Source organism: Diabrotica virgifera, chromosome 7 (genome assembly GCF_917563875.1).
Source record: "Diabrotica virgifera virgifera chromosome 7, PGI_DIABVI_V3a".
Taxonomy (NCBI): Eukaryota; Metazoa; Arthropoda; class Insecta; order Coleoptera; family Chrysomelidae; genus Diabrotica; species Diabrotica virgifera.
The window spans coordinates 207,656,986-207,674,013 of NC_065449.1; the positions used below are offsets into that span (position 1 = coordinate 207,656,986).

A 17,028-nucleotide genomic window follows, 5' to 3' on the forward strand; every position below is an offset into this window, starting at 1 on the left:
GTTTCGTACCGGAATTCTTACCAATTACAGGTAATTATGGGAGTTTTTCTTCGTCCGAACTTACGCACACACAGACACTGAACAAGTACCAGGTGGTTTTACTCGCTTATGAAGAGGTTACTTTGTAAATTATTGTTCTTTGGGAGGAAACATTTATTTTTCGATTTAGCAATTTTAATAAAGGCTCGTTTTGAAGTAGCGGACTTTTACTAAAAAGAAAGTTCATTTTAACCTTTTATTGTTCTTTTCCACAAATAATTATTCTTATTCTGCCTCAAATGAATTTACTACATATAACTATAATAAATCACAAATGATGTAACGCTGACTCAATTCAGTTCAATATATTTCAGAATCTATCTATCATAGTCACAAATAATTCTAGACCAGGGCGCATCTGTAAAAATATTAGTACATTTGGACGTTGAGAGGTGACTCAAATTTTTTTGCAGAAATTGCTTGAAAATAACTCAAATAATAATATTTGAGTTATCCTCCCTCTCAAAAAGGTCCGGAACATTGTTTAAATAATCAAAATCTCAAAAAATGAAGGAAAAATTCGATTTTTTTCTTAGTTTTTTTATTATAAGTTTAAGAGTATTCATTTCCGGGAAAAGTTGTATTGACATAAAAGTTGTGTAATTAAATTTCCTACAATATAGAGTTGGTTGAAAATTTAAAAAATAGTCACCCTTGTTGCAAAATAGCAATAATTGGGAAAAAACTATACAAAAACAAGTATTCGCATTTTACGTTTTTCAACCATTTATGCTAAACTTAGGACCTTCAAGTTTCACCCAGAAGAACTATATGATACAGTTAAACAATACTGTAAATTTCATTAAGATCGGTTCAATAGATTTTGCAAAATAAATTTTGCAATCCAGCTTTCGCAAAAAAAATTCATTTTTTCAAATTGTTACAGGACTGAAAATAAAGCAGATAGCAAGTTGAATTTTTTTTTGCTTATAGAAGTGTACCGTACCTTTCATTTGCGATTTGCAAAACTAAAATCGATTAACCACCACGGCGTCAGGAATTTTTTTAAAATAAACATTAATTATTGGTGTTGCGCGCAGGACACCGGATAGTTTACTCTGATTGGGCATTTCAATGACCTTTGATAATTATTGATACATTTTAATTTTTATTACATTTCGATATAAATAAATAAATTTGTTTATTGCAAAATAAAAATCCATACTCTATCCTTTGAAATCACATTTTTTTAGCAAAAACTTTCTTTGTTCATAATATATTTTAACTTGAGAATAAAAGTTTATTATTTTTAAACATATACAATTGTTTAAACAATATTTCACAAACAATAATAAAATTAGTTTGATTTTTGTGGAATTAAAATATTAAAATACTACAAAATATAGAGTAAGAAAATAATATATTAGATGAAGATTGGAAGAAATTTTGGTGGAAATCAACTCCATGTGAATCGAACACCGCTGTCCTGCGCGTAGCACCAATAATTAATGTTTATTTAAAAAAATTCCTGACGCCGTGGTAGTTAATCGATTTTAATTTTGCAAATTGCAAATGAAAGGTACAGTACACTTCTATACGCAAAAAAAATTGCGACTTGCTATCTGCTTTATTTTCAGTCCTGTAACATTTTGAAAAAATGAATTGTTTTTGCGAAAGCTGGATTGCAAAATTTATTTTGCAAAATCTGTTGAACCGATCTTAATGAAACTTACAGTATTGTTTTACTGTATCATAAAGTTTTTCTGGGTGAAATATGAAGGTCATGAGTGCAGCATAAATGGTTGAAAAACGTAAAAGGCAAATACTTGTTTTTGTATGGTTTTTTTTCGCAATTATTGCTATTTTGCAACAAGGGTGACTATTTTTTCAACTTTTAACTAATTCTATATTGTAGAAAATTTAATTACGCAACTTTTATGTCAGTACATCTTTTCTGGGAAATGAATACTTTTAAAGTTATAATCAAAAAACGAAGAAAAAAATCGAATTTTTCCTTCATTTTTTGACATTTTAATTATTTAAACAATTAGTATAGTATAGTTGATTCAAAAGATGGCATAACCCAGACATCCAAAGTGAAAGTTATCCTTCAACACCAAATTGTTCTATATGGTCCACACAATGTCCAGAAAAAAGTCACACCATTTTGAGCGTCGGTTTCCAAAACTATGCGGTTTATCATGAACAACCCTCTATACAAAATTGTTCTACATTAAATTTGAAATAAAAAAGGCTCTATGCATATTCTTTCTAAAATGAATGGTTCCAAAGTTACGGAGGTAGTATAGTATAACTGGTCCAAAAAAAGGCCTAACCCAAACATCCAAAGTAAAAGTTTTCCTCCAACACCAAAATGTTATATATGGTCCACATATTGTTCAGTAAAAAGTTACACCATTTTGAGCGTCCGGTTTGGGAGGGAGATGGGAGAGAAGCTGGTAAATTAGTAGTTTTTGTCCGTTTTTCGTCAATATTTCTAAAACTATGCTTTAGCGTAAACAATGTTATATACAAAAATATTCTACATGAAATTCAAAACAAAAAATGTTCTATACATAATTGTTATAAAATCAAGGGTTCCAGAGTTACGAAGGGTGAAAAGTCGAGGTTTTCGATACTTTTTATATTTTTTGGGCAATATTTATGATATAACTATACCAAAAACCCAGACATCCAAAGTGAAAGTTATCCTCCAACACCAAATTGTTCTATATGGTCCACATAATGTTCAGAAAAAAGTCACACCATTTTGAGCGTAGGGTTTGGGGGGAGAGGGGGGAGAAATCGATAAATACAAAAAGTATCGAAAACCTCCACTTTTCACCCTCCGTAACTCTGAAACCGTTGATTTTATAACAATTATGTATCGAACCTTGTTTGTTTTAAATTTCATGTAGAACATTTTTCTATAGAACATTCCTTACGTTAAAGCATAGTTTTAGAAATATTGACGAAAAATATAAAAAAACTACTAATTTACCGACTTCTTCCCCATCTCCCCCCCAAACCGGACGCTCAAAATAGTGTAACTTTTTACTGAACAATATGTGGACCATATAGAACAATTTGGTGTTGAAGGAAAACTTTTACTTTGGATGTCTGGGTTAGGCCTTTTTTTGGACCAATTATACTATACAACCTCCGTAACTTTGAAACCGTTTATTTTAGAAGGGTTATGCATGGGCCTTTTTTATTTCAAATTTAATGTATAACAATTTTGTGTAGAGGGTTGTTCATGCTAAACCGCTTAGTTTTAGAAATATTGACGAAAGACGTAAAAAACTACGAATTTGCAGATTTCCCCCCCCCCCCCCCCCAAACCCGACGCTCCAAATTGTGTGACTTTTTTCTGAACATTATGTGGACCATATAGAACAATTTGGTGTTGGAGGACAACTTTCAATTTGGATGTCTGGGTTTGGGTCTAACTATACCATACTAAATGTTCCGGACCTTTTTGAGAGGGAGGATGACTCAAATATTATTATTTGAGTTATCTTCAAACAATTTCTGCAAAAAAATTTGAGTCACCTCTCAACGTCGATCTCAAAACAGATGGGCCCTGGACTATTCTCCGAACAAATAAATCTATTCTACAATAGAAATCCAGAAATCCATCAAACAGCGTCTTTGTCCAATATCCAATATTCGCATCACGCCAGCAATGTTAGAGTGAAGTTAATGTAATTTTTGCTATTGCAAAATATAAAGTATTGTAGTAAGTATACAGGGAAATAGAGAGTTCTCATCCTGATATTTTGCAATATTAGATTTTGTGAAAATGCTATATAGTAGTAGTAGTAGAGGATCCAATATAAGACTGATCGGCACCGAGCTGTTTATTGGATAAAAATTATTATTGGATGTATAATTTAGTGTGTTAACAATATAAAAAAAAACAAGGGGTGTCCGATCTAATTTTGGTTTGACTATAATTAATTAATAATTAAAAAGTGACTTTTTTTCCTAAATTAGGGCAGATATTATTTCAGATTTTTTGGATCATTCTAAACAAAAAAGGTCTTTTGTAATGTTTCTCATTTTCGTTGATCATTTTCGAGTTATAAACAATTTAAAACTGAAACAAGAACGAAAGATGACGATAAACTTCTATATTTATTAGTTTTATCAGGATTTGAAAAAAATGAACAGCATGTCCGTGGTGATATTTTCCAAATCGAACATTCGCTATCTTTGTTTAGGCCAGGGTAATAAGACAAAAATATACCCTGTTCGTGACACTTCAGCAGCCAGGGGACTGAAGCGTTTTTTCGACAGGTAATACCTATAGGAACAAATTATAACTATTTCCTGCGTAGGATCTGGCGGCCATTTTTATTTATAAACAATTAACTGTCAAAAATGGCACTTTCCCCCTTTTTTCAAATCAACGGAAAATAGTGAAACTTATGATTTTTTTAGTACAAATATCTTCGCCATTATGGAAAAAGCTTTAAAATGACGTATTACAAAGTTTGATATACATACTCATTTATTGTTAATATAATTGCGAAAAAAGGTCGGAATTGCAAAAAAAATATTTTCTCAATAACTGTTGTAAAAATTAGTGTACAGATTTGAAATTTTGTCAAATGAGGGTTCTTTGGTGCTTAATATGTGAGAAAAATTTCAAACCGATTCATTCAATTGTTTAAATTTTATTCAAATTGTTTATCCCAGAGAGCATTTTTTTGCAATAACATAAGTCAGAAAAAAATTACCTAGAACCATTCCACAGGTGTCAAATGAAAGAGCATGAGCTACATTTTCAACATAGTTTAAAAAAGTGAATAAAAAATGCATTTATTAGTAATATGTAAATAATTATGCAAATGTATCGTCAATTTTTCTTTATAAACTTTTTGAATAACCTTTTCCAATAAAAAATAACTTTTTTACCCTGTTTTAAGTGCACAACTACCAAGTAATGTTATCTATATCATTATTGATAAAAAATTGTAAGTAATATGTATAATTTCTTATATAAAAAAATTAAAAGTTTATAAGGAAAGATTTATGATACTTTTGCATAATTATTTATTACTAATAAGTGCATTTTTTATTCGCTTTTTTTAAACCAAGTTGAAAATATAGCTCCTGCTCTTTCATTTGACACCTGTGGAATGGTTCTAACGACATTTTCTTCTGACTTATGTTATTGCAAAAAAATGCTCTCTGGGATAAACAATTTGAATAAAATTTAAACAATTGAATGCATCGCTTTGAAACTTTTATCACATATTAAGCACCAAAGAACCCTTATATGACAAAAATTTCAAAGCTGTACACTAATTTTTACAACAGTTATTGCGAAAATATTTTTTTTGCAATTCCGACCTTTTTTCGCAATTATATTAACAATACATGAGCATATCAAACTTTGTAATACGTCATTTTAAAGCTTTTTCCATAATCTTGAAGATATTTGTACTAAAAAAACCATAAGTTTCCCTGTTTTCCATTGATTTGAAAAAAAAAGTGAAAAGTGCCATTTTTTGACACTTAATTGTTTATAAATAAAAATGGCCGCCAGATCCTACGCAGGAAATAGTTACAATTTGCTCTTATAGGTATCACCTGTCGAAAAAACGCTTCAGTACCCTGGCTGTTCAAGTGTCATGGAAAAAACCTTATTACCCTGGACTAGTTATACAACGCACTCAGTCGAACAGAATGTGGTGACAAGACAGTGACAAACAAGGTTACTAAATATTTGACACGACTGCGACTTCAGGAATATTTTGAGTTGTTTATTAAATAATATTGATAGTGTATTTGAAACATAATTGATTTACGTCGTGAAATTAATAAAAAGTTATTTATTGTTTATTATTTATGAAACATCCAAGCAGAAAATACACCAAGATATATTATGTAATCCAAGTATTTTTTTGTTAAAGATGTTTAAAATTTATCTAAGCGTTCCATAGTAACAATATATTATTAAAAAAATCACTTTATCACTTTTTCTCTTTTCTCGATTATTAGTTTTTATTGTATAGTTTTTTAAATTATTGTAATCACTGAATATGTACAGAGTAAAAAAATTATCATATTAATTAACTGAATTAATAATTTAAGCGATTATACTTCTTTTTTAAGTGCCATCTCCGCGACAGAGGTCGGCAATCAGCATAGCTATTCGGACTTAATATCGATTATACAAATAACGGTTATCCAAGAACATTCAAAAGCAATCTCTAAGTTAATGTTGATAACGTCATTGTCAACTGACGTTTACATCTCCATACCAGAAAAAGTAGGCACATCCGTAAAATATTTGCGCCTATGCTCTTAAATAGAAAGTTTGGGTTACTATTTATGTATTTTTATTCAATAAAAGATGGAAAATGGTTTATGTACATTATGTTATAAACCACTACCTAATCTTATTAAGCTAAATTTGGGAAATTTCAATTCAATTAGACATTCAAAAATATAAAAACTCCACAAGGAAAAAGTTTTCCTGTAGTTCGCTGTATACCATGTAATACAAAAAACAGTAAAATCCTGTATAAAATTTATATTTAAAATCGCTCAAAAGGGCCACATCAAAATCACATAACTACTTTTCGACTGGTTTACCAGTCATCATCAGAGCTTACATGCAATGTACATGCTAACCACCAGGATATTGTTTAACAAAAATATGTGGGTCAAAACCCAGTAAAAGTAGTCCGTCAAGGAAACATTGGTTTAAAATGCTACATTAAGCTAGGATGTTTAAAATATTTAGCTAATCTGCCCCAGGTAATATCTGAGCTGTGGATTTGACTTGTTCACATGTTGAAAGTCAAGTCATATGACTTGCCGTCATACTTTCAACATGTGAACAAGTCAAATCCACAGCTCAGATGTTACCTGGGGCAGATTAGCTAAATATTTTAAACATCCTAGCTTAATGTAGCATTTTAAACCAATGTTTCCTTGACGGACTACTTTTACTGGGCTTTGACCCACATATGTTTGTTAAACAATATCTTGGTGGTTAGCATGTACATTGCATGTAAGCACTGATGATGACTGGTAAACCAGTCGAAAACTAGTTATGCGATTTTGATGTGGCTCTTTTGAGGGATTTTAAATACACCTTTTATACAGGATTTTACTGTTTTTTTTATTCAAAAATATATTTTGTTTACGTGAATGAGTGACTACCACTAATTATGTATGTATGTATCGGTTTTAGAACCGACGTTGTCCGATGCCTAACTTCCACGTTCCTCTATCATCCCATTGGCCATCTCTAAGATCCCTTGTACTCATTGCTTTGGTTACCCCTTCTTTCCATGTCTTTTTGGGTCTTCCTCGTTTTTTGCGGTTTGGTGATACCCACTGCATAATCTTTTTGGGCAATCTTGTGTCTTCCATTCTTTGAACATGACCATACCAAATCAACTGTTTCCTCTCAATGTCTGTTGTTAAGTAACCATCTATTCCAATTCGTCGGCTTACTTCCTCATTTCGAACTCTATCCCTACGGGATGTACCTAACGATCTTCTAAACACATCCTACAGCATCTAATTTTTTCCTGTTGTTCTCGGTTATTCTCCAAGTTTCTGCTCCGTAAAGTAGGCTGCTTTTAATAAGTGTTTCATAGATATTGTATTTTCGCTGTATTCCTATTTCGGTGCTCCAAAGTACTCCATTTAGGTAGCCAATTGTTCTTCTAGCTTGTGTTACCCTTTTCTTTATTTCCTCATCGTCTGTTCCCGTTCTATCGAAGATTGCTCCCAGGTACGTGTATTCACTACAGGATGTGACTTTTTCATTATCCTCTAGTCCGATATTGGATAACTCAGCTCCTATGGGTATGTATTTAGTTTTTTCCACATTAATTTTCAAGCCCCACTGTTCATATTCCTCCTTTAGTGTTCTTGCCATATACTGTAGATCGTCTTTATCATTAGCTATGATGACTTGGTCATCAGCAAATTGTAAGGTATATAAAAAAAACTTTGTCTATACCCATACCGTGGCATTTTTGTTTCCACTGGTTTAGTGCTTTTGCAACATATATCTTGAACAAAGTTGGTGAAATACAGCAGCCCTGGCGCAGACCCTTGTTAACGATGAACTTTTTAGATAGTGTGTTGCCAATTTTTACTTGTGATGTAGAATTTTCATATAGATTTTTTAAGACTTTGATTAGAGTGTAGCTGATGTTAGGTTCTTATAGTGATTTCCACAATTTAGTCACAGGAACGCTGTCGTATGCTTTACGGAGGTCAACAAACATGAGATGGGTCTGTTGATTGGTTGCTGATTTTTTTCAATTAATTGTTTTAGGCAGAAGACATTATCTGTGCAAGTCCTTCCAGCGCGGAAACCAGCCTGATCTTCTTCTTGTTCCCTATACTCCATCTCAATGAGATTTCTAAGAATGCGCCCGTACACCCGGCTTATTGTACTAGTTACCGTTATTTCTCTGTAATTTGAGCAATTAACTAATTGCCATCTATGTATATAGATGAACCACTAATTAACATCAATGTATATAGAAAACATATAATATTCATCTTGACTTACTGTTCTGTTTGTGCATGTCTAATATGAGATGGCAACTCATCATATGTAGTGCTGTTTGGGTACAATTTGTTCCAATACACTTCGCTATGTGCGTCTGGAACGTCTACCAGACCTGCAAAAAAAGGAAAAAAATTTAATTAACATGTTATTTATTTAGAAAAGTTTATAAGGAAATTATTTATCCATCCGTATAGTGACGTAATTATGGTGAAAATTGTCTTCACCACAGCACAGCAAAGAATTAAAAAAAAAGGAAACAATATTAGGACGACTCTTTCACTACGAAATTTCGAAATCATCACATAAGCGATACATAATTTTATTTGCATTAAACATAATATGTAGATGCTCAGTAGAACATCAAATTCATCATCATCACACGTCCTCGGCTAAACATAGACCTGACTCAGCTGCCTATAGCAATTCTGATTTTATTCCATGTAAATCCATTTTGTTGTAATCCCCTTAATTCATCCATCATGTTGGAGATCTTCTCCTACCTCTTTATGTCTGATGTCATTCCATTATGAGTTTAGTCCACCTATTATCATTGTCATTCACTCTGGCGACATGTCCGGTACACACTTCATATTATGTGCTATCCACAACATCTGCAATTTCTGTTCTGACCCTTATAATGACATTTGAAACTGTATTTCTTAGCTTCAATCCCAACAGCGAACGCTCTATGGCGTGCTGAGCTACTCTGAGTAACTTTTTGCATGTTTTGATTGGGAACCATACTGGAACCATAAGGAAAAACCTTCCTTTTCAGATATGTTATCTGTATATGTATTTGATTTCTTTCCACACATATTCTAAAGTAAATCTAACTCAGTTGGCGCAGAATTTAGTGTACATATTTAACAATTCTTGAGCTGTTTTGTCACGGGAAAGAAGAAATAATTACAGACCAAATGCCTATAAGCCCGGAAACCCATGTATGATTTTGATATTAGTTAAATAAACTTACCAACGAAAGCTTCACAGAACAGTCTTAGATTATCTCCTACAGATAACACAGTATCTTCTGACAGGTATGTGATTTGTGGATCATCCGGTGCTCTATCTGTAACAAAATAATACAATGAGTTTTTGATAACAATTTATTGACGATCGATAATAGTTTAGACAATAGGCAATGCCCTGTTTTAACATTAGGGATGGGAAAAACCTACCGGTTATAATCTGAAACCGTTTTTTTTCCTCTGCAAGAATCAGTTTTTCCGGTTGTTTATTTGTTGTTATACAGTTCTCTTTTTTAAGTAACAACCGGTGAAAAACGGGATAAGTGGAAAAATACTGAATTCGGAGAAAAAATTTAAAATTTTTTCGCCCCCCGCTCGTAAATCAGAAATTTTAAGCTGACTGCAACCGATTTCACAACACTGATGTCTGATTTCTATATAGTCCAGAAAACCACTGCGCATCCGCTAGGAAAAAAATTCTGATTCGGATTTTTTGCACAATCTTATTCAAAAAGGACCCCTTTTAACAAATTTGCATGTTGCCAGGACCAAAAATGGGTCAAAAATTTTTTAAACGTTTTTTTTTGTTTTTTTCCTAAAATTATTTTTTTTGCATGGATCAAAGTTTTTCTAGGTTTTTCTAGGTAGGAAAAATTGCGAAATTGGCCATTTTTAACGCTCAAAAACTATGTGAAAAACTGAAAATTTTAATGTTGCCAAGGTAGGTAGATATTCTTTAAACATCGATTGATGAAATCCCGAGAGTTTTTTGCAATACAACATTCAAAACTCCTTTGTTTTTTAATTGATAATCAAGCGTGCGCGACACTATTTTCCACCGTTGCATGTGTATACAGTATGGTGCAAATGAAAGGAATAAATTCCTTTTTTCGTAAACCGGCGACTTTAAGGAAAAATCCCGAAACAGGTCGATTTTTATTTTTAAGTTATGATATTGTGGCATAAATGGTATACTAGTGACGTCATCCATCTGGACGTGATGACGTAATCGATGATTTTTTTAAATGAGAATAGGGGTCGTGTGCTAGCTCATTTGAAAGGTTCTTCAATTCTCTATTCAGTAATATAAACATTTACATACTTATTTATACAGCGTGTCCAAAAAAATATTTTTAATTAAATTATTTGAAAAAAAAAGAAGAATGTATGTAATTTATTTAATTCAAAATACATTTTACTGTTACCCGAAAACTAAAAAATGTTTATTTCACAAATAAACATTGCTTTTCGAATAAATTCAATGTTCAAGCCAGCTCCCGCCAGCCACCTGCCTCTTGGAAGTTTGAACATTTAATTTAAGCGAAAAGCAATGTTTATTTGTGAAATTAATTTTGTTTTCTGATTTTTGAAAGCAGTAAAATGTATTTTGAATTAAACAAATTACATACTTACATTCTTCTTTTTTTGTTAAATAATTAAATTTAATAAAAAATTTTTGGACACCCTGTATAAATAGTTATGTAAATGTTTATATTACTGAATAGAGAATTGAAGAACCTTTCAAATGAGCTAGCACACGACCCCTATTCTCATTTAAAAAAATCATCGATTACGTCATCACGTCCAGATGGATGACGTCACTAGTATACCATATATGCCACAATATATAACTTAAAAATAAAAATCGAACTGTTTCGAGATTTTTCCTTAACGTCACCGGTTTACGAATTTATTCCTTTCATTTGCACCATACTGTATACACATGCAACGGTGGAAAATAGTGTCGAGCACGCTTGATTAGCAATTAAAAAACAAAGGAGTTTTGAATATTGTATTGCAAAAAACTCTTCGGGATTTCATCAATTGATGTTTAAAGAATATCTACCTACCTTGGCAACATTCAAATTTGCAGTTTTTCACATAGTTTTTGAGGGTTAAAAATGGCCAATTTAGCAATTTTTCACTTTTTAATAGCTTATATGTCAAAAACTACACTCACCGGCACAAAATTCCGCCACCCAAAATTTTTGATTAAGTTTGACAATCTATAACTTTATTATTTGTACTTCGATTTTCAAAATTCTTGCACGAGTTTGTAGGTACATGTATTGATGTCAATTGCTATTATTTCGGTAACAAAAAATTTTTGCTTGGATGGCATTATACGGGGGTGAATGTAAGCGTTGTTTTTTCTCATAACTTTAAAAAATTCTGTGGAAAAATTGGAGGGCTGATTTTGTTTCATACTCCTTTTGTATTATCCTGGAGGTATCACTAAGGTCATGCTTTTTGAATTATCTGAATATCTCTTTTCTTGTAAGAGCTGTAATTAAAAACACTGCTTTGAAGGTTTATTTAATTAAAAATATCAAAAGCACTAAAATTAACAAAACAAATTTAACAACAAAACAAAACAATTCAATAGCTATTATGTCCACCTCTTGCAGCAACGACTGCTCGCAATCTGTTTAGCATATAATAAAGATATATTTTCCTTGCCTGGGGAATAGCCCGATATTCCTCTACCAGGGCCATAACTGTATTATACCAAATTTTCTGGAGGTCTAGGATGACGGCAAATAGCTTTTTTATTCATCCCATAAATGCTCAATATGATTGAGATCTGGTCTGCATGCGGGCCATTCTAATCTTATCAATCCAACCTCAATTGTATGAGTCAATCAGTATTTTTATTTACAAAAAATGGTGCAGCTCTTACAAGAAAAAAGATTCGGAGAATGTTGGTGATGTCTCCGGGAAAATATGACAGGACTATGAAACAAAATCAGTTATTCCATTTTTCCACAGAATTATTTAAAATTAGGAGAAAATACAAAGCCTCCTTTCACCCCTGTACAATGACATGCAAGCAAAATTTTTTGTTACCGGAATAATACCAAACAATATGAATACATGTACCTACAAACTGGTGCAAGAATCTTGAAAATCGGAGCACAAATAATAGAGTTATAAATTGTCAAACTTAATCAAAAATTTTTTGTGGCGGAATTTTGTGCCGGTGAGTGTATTATTTTTAGAGAAAAGTCACTAAAGACCTTTTCTGTTTGGAATGAACCAAAATACTTTTTTCCATGCAAAAAAAATAATTTTAGGAAAAAACAAAAAAACATGTTTAAAAAATTTTTGACCATCTTTTGGTCCTGGCAACATGCAAATTTGTTAAAAGGAGTCCTTTTTGAGTAAGATTGTGCAAAAAATCCGAATCAGAATATTTTTCGTAGCGGATGCGCAGTGGCTTTCTGGACTAATACTGATATGGACTGGTATCGATTTGACTGGAGTACCGCAAACTAAAGCGCAATGTAAATGTGACCTATTGGGTATAGGCTATGACCAAAAAACTGAACACCGGTTTTTGGAATTACCGGTTTTTTTGACCGGTTATAACCGCCAGGGTAAACCGTAGGTGAAAAAAAAAACCGGTATAACAGAAAACCGGTGTTTTGTCAACAGTCAACAACCGCCATCCCTATATATCTTCATGAATAGGTAATTTTATAAAATTTAATATATTTAATTAAGTATATACAACACAGAACGTTTTGGGAATAACAATTCCATCATCAGTTCTGCTTAAAGGATCTGGGTGAAAACCCATGGTGTAAAGTTATTATAAAGTTACATTTTTGTATAAAACACTATGTGATGTTTGAACTTTTCCTTGACTATAAATCACGGCAACGTAGTCCCACAATGTGGGTTGCTGACCCTGGGAGTAAGCCCCACTATTTGGACTCTAGATGGCAACTGAGCCGAAAAGACCAACTATAATGTGGGATTGATCGTTGAGAAGTTAAAAAGAAAGAAAAACAAAGAATGCGTGTTACAAAAATAAGAATGCTTAAGGGACCACGTTTACCTTGCATCTTTAGTCCAGAGAAATAACATTTTTCTCGTGACACATCCCCCTCCAGGCCGAAACCAAATTTGTTGAGTAGTATGGACATCTACATTAATAACCTATATGTTTCCTGCAGCCGATTTTGATGATATACATAGTTATAAACAAATGAAGATCAAAAAACGGTAAATTTTCGCTTTTTTCGTCTATAACCAAAAAGTTAAACATTTTAAACAAATTTGAGAGTAAGAAACTCATAAACCATATAAAAAACTTATTGCAAAATAAGTCATAAATTTTCAGATTTTATAAATGTTCATAACTTATGTAAAAATTAAGTTAGAACCTTCTTATTACACGGAATGCTGAGACTTCTAGTGCTTAAATTATATTTTAAATTTCAAAGCAATTGGTAAAATAGTTTAAAAGTTATTTAATTTGTTTATCCCAAATTCATTTTTTTTGCAACAAGTCAGAAAATTATGAGGTTACAGTAATACTTCGGACAGTTTATGAAAGAACATTCATACTATCAACTTAATTTAAAAAAAAAACGACAAAAAGTAATTTTAAACAGTGTAAAATTATTTTGCAAAAACATGTCGATTTTTTGCTTACTTATAAACAATTAGAATAACTTTTTAACCGTTACCCGTAGAAAAATTATTTTTTCATGTTTAGAAAGACTGAATTTTTATACACATTTAGAAAGAAAATCAATTGGCCTAGGACAATTAGGGACGAAGTTAGCCCCCCGTTTTTTAATTCACATGTTCTTGCAAAATAATTTTGCAATATTTAGAATTATTTTTTGTCATTTTTTTTTAATTAAATTAATAGTGCAAATCTTCTTTCATAAACTATCCAAAGTATTACTGTAACTTCATCATTTTCTGACTTATAGTGTTGCAAAAAAAATTAATTTGGGATAAACAAAGTAAATAACTTTTAAACTATTTGATCAATTGCTTTGACATTTAGGGTATGATTTAAGCACCAGAAGTCTCAGCATTCCGTGTAATAAGAAGGTTCTAAGTAAATTTTTACATAAGTTATGAATATTTATAAAAACTCAAAATTTATGATTTATCTCTCAAATTTGTTTAAAATTCTTAACTTTTTGGTAATAGACGAAAAAAGCGAAAATTTACCGTTTTTGATCTTCATTTGTTTATATCTATGTATATAATCAAAATCGGCTGCAGGAAACATATAGGTTATTATTATAGATGTCCATACTACTCAAAAAATTTAGTTTCGGCCTGGAGGGGGTTGTGTCACCAACAGGATATTTTTTTCCTTATTTCTCTGAACTACTTTCCCTGAATGATCAGATGTAAAAGATCAAATTTTTCAGGGTGTCTCATAATGTCTTCTTTTTTAATACATTCTATTAGTCCTTTGGTCCTCTCTTGAAGGAACGAATTGATATATAAGAACAAATTGATAAATAAGATGTCTCTCATTTTCATTTTATATCAGTTTACTCCTGAGTAAAAGCATCTGAGTATAGGGACAAATAATTGCTTGACATTTTTAAATGATAAATGGGAAGCAATTCACAGGTAATACTGAAGTGCAAATTTGAGACTTCCCCGGGTCTTCTTTCATTCATCGAAATAAATCTTCGAATTATTTTAAGTAGATGCCGCTATAGTGTCCATATGGAGTAATAACCATGTATACGCCTTCGATGATCCCTAATGAGGTCGTACGTAAAGGGTTTATGGTCCTCTCTGAACGAATTGAAATATAAGATGTATCTCATTTTCATTTCATATTTTTCTATTATAATGTCAATATCAAATTTGGGAAAAACAAATATTAGGTCTGGATCCCGCGTATGAAAAAAAGTTGATTAATAGCAAGCTGAAAGTTTTTTAATAGCTTAAGGGTGTTTAGTCGGACAAACTTTGATGTATGGAAACACTGGAACAGGGAAGTTTAAATGGTGGAACAGGGTAAAAATTTGGAACGTCAGATTACGAAAACGTCCCATAGATTTTGTCGGACAGAACTTCCAATTAATTCGTTACACTTTCATTAAACTGTCCTGCAAAAATCAGACTGCTATTTATCACCAACTGGGCATTTTAATGAGTGGAACAAGTAGAACATGTCAAATGACAGGAATTATGACAGGTGACAAATAGCTGTCTGATTTTTGCATGAGAGTTTAATGAAAGGGTAACAAATCAATTGAAAAAAACAAAAACAGCAAATCCTGTATAAAAGGTATATTTAAAATCCCTAAAAAGGGCTACATCACAAATACATAACTAGTTTTCGACTGGTTTACCAGTCATCATCAGTGCTTACGTAAAGTTGATACATCCTAACCACCAAAATATAGTTTTACAAAAATATGAGGGTCAGAGCCCTATAAACATGGTCCATTAAGGAAACATCAGTTTAAAATGCCAAATAAAGCATGGATGTTTTAAATATTCTCAAAATGCCCCAGGTAACATCTAAGCTGTAGTGTGACTCGATTACATGGTGGAAGACAGGCAGCAAGTGATGCCTGTCACTTTCCTTTAAATATACCTTTTATACAGGATTTGCCGTTTTTGTATTACATGGTATGCAGCCAACTGGAGGAAAACTTTTTCCTTGTGGAAATCAATTGAAAGTTCTGTCCGACAAAATACGTGGGACGTTCTCGTAGTCTGACGTTCCAAATTTTTAACCTGTTCCACAATTAAAACTTCCCCTGTTCCAGTATTGCCATACATTAAAGTTTGTCCGACTAGACACCCTTAAGCTATTAACAAATTTTCAGCTTGCTATTAATCAACTTTTTTTTCATACGCGGGATCCAGACCTAATATTTTCTATATTCATTTCCCTTGCATACCAACATTCTTGAAATAAGTCTCAAAATGTTCCTTTTATAGCCACATTCATATCCAAACAAAGACTTTGTCGTTTTAAAACAAATTAGAATTCTGCGAAGTGAGAGTTTCTGTTCTAGACGACCGTTTCCCAAAATCGTGAAACAGTGCCAAGGAATATGATAAAAAGTTAATTATAACCATAGTTCTCGGACTCGGATGTGCATAAAATCATTTCCAAAGAAGCAAGATATTTCTGTGGTAAATCTGGGGCATGCAGTGACAATGAATCTCTGCGGAAATGCTAATCATTCATTCTGAAACCTACTCGTGTATTAAGGCCATTATTTATTTACTACGAAATGTTATGAGTGGGATTTCGGTGTATCTGCATATCTGCTGCTTGCACGTGGTCATTCGCTTTATTCAAGTATTGTTGAAACAAGTATTTCATATATTCAAGTATTGTTGGTCAATGGCGTGCTGGTACTATGCGTAACCACCATTTTACCAAAAATATTATTATTTACATATGGAACAACAATTTAAATAAAGTACGTGCCTCCTAGTGGCGGGATACAGGCAACAATACATTGGCTTATAGGGCAGTCCTTACAGTAGGGATCCTTTTTTTTGGACTGAGGTGGAACGCTCTTAGCAGACTAGGGAAGGTGTCCCTAGTACTGGTGGACTCGGACAGGAAAGGAGAACACGCTAGGGCGCACCAACCACAATATGGCCCGTGCGTCCCGCATGGCCCCCATGACCAGCCGCCTACCAACTAAAGCCACCCCCTCTTCCGACCCAGAATAGCCCTGGACGTGCTCCTTAGGGAGCGATGCATGGGGATATCCCGAGCTGTCTGAAAAAAAG

At 32.5% G+C, this 17,028-nt stretch overlaps 1 protein-coding gene across 1 annotated transcript in view; it reads right to left on the reverse strand.

Annotated features, from left to right (window-relative positions):
- LOC114326249 (interleukin-1 receptor accessory protein-like 1) overlaps nucleotides 1–17,028 on the reverse strand; it is a 225,961-nt gene that overhangs the window by 50,506 nt on the left and 158,427 nt on the right. The window contains exons 3-4 of the mRNA XM_028274560.2: nucleotides 9,504–9,599; nucleotides 8,531–8,642 (exon numbers count right to left, since the gene is read on the reverse strand). Of these exons, the coding sequence (XP_028130361.2) occupies nucleotides 8,531–8,642; nucleotides 9,504–9,599 (208 nt within the window). The remainder of the gene's footprint in view (nucleotides 1–8,530; nucleotides 8,643–9,503; nucleotides 9,600–17,028) is intronic.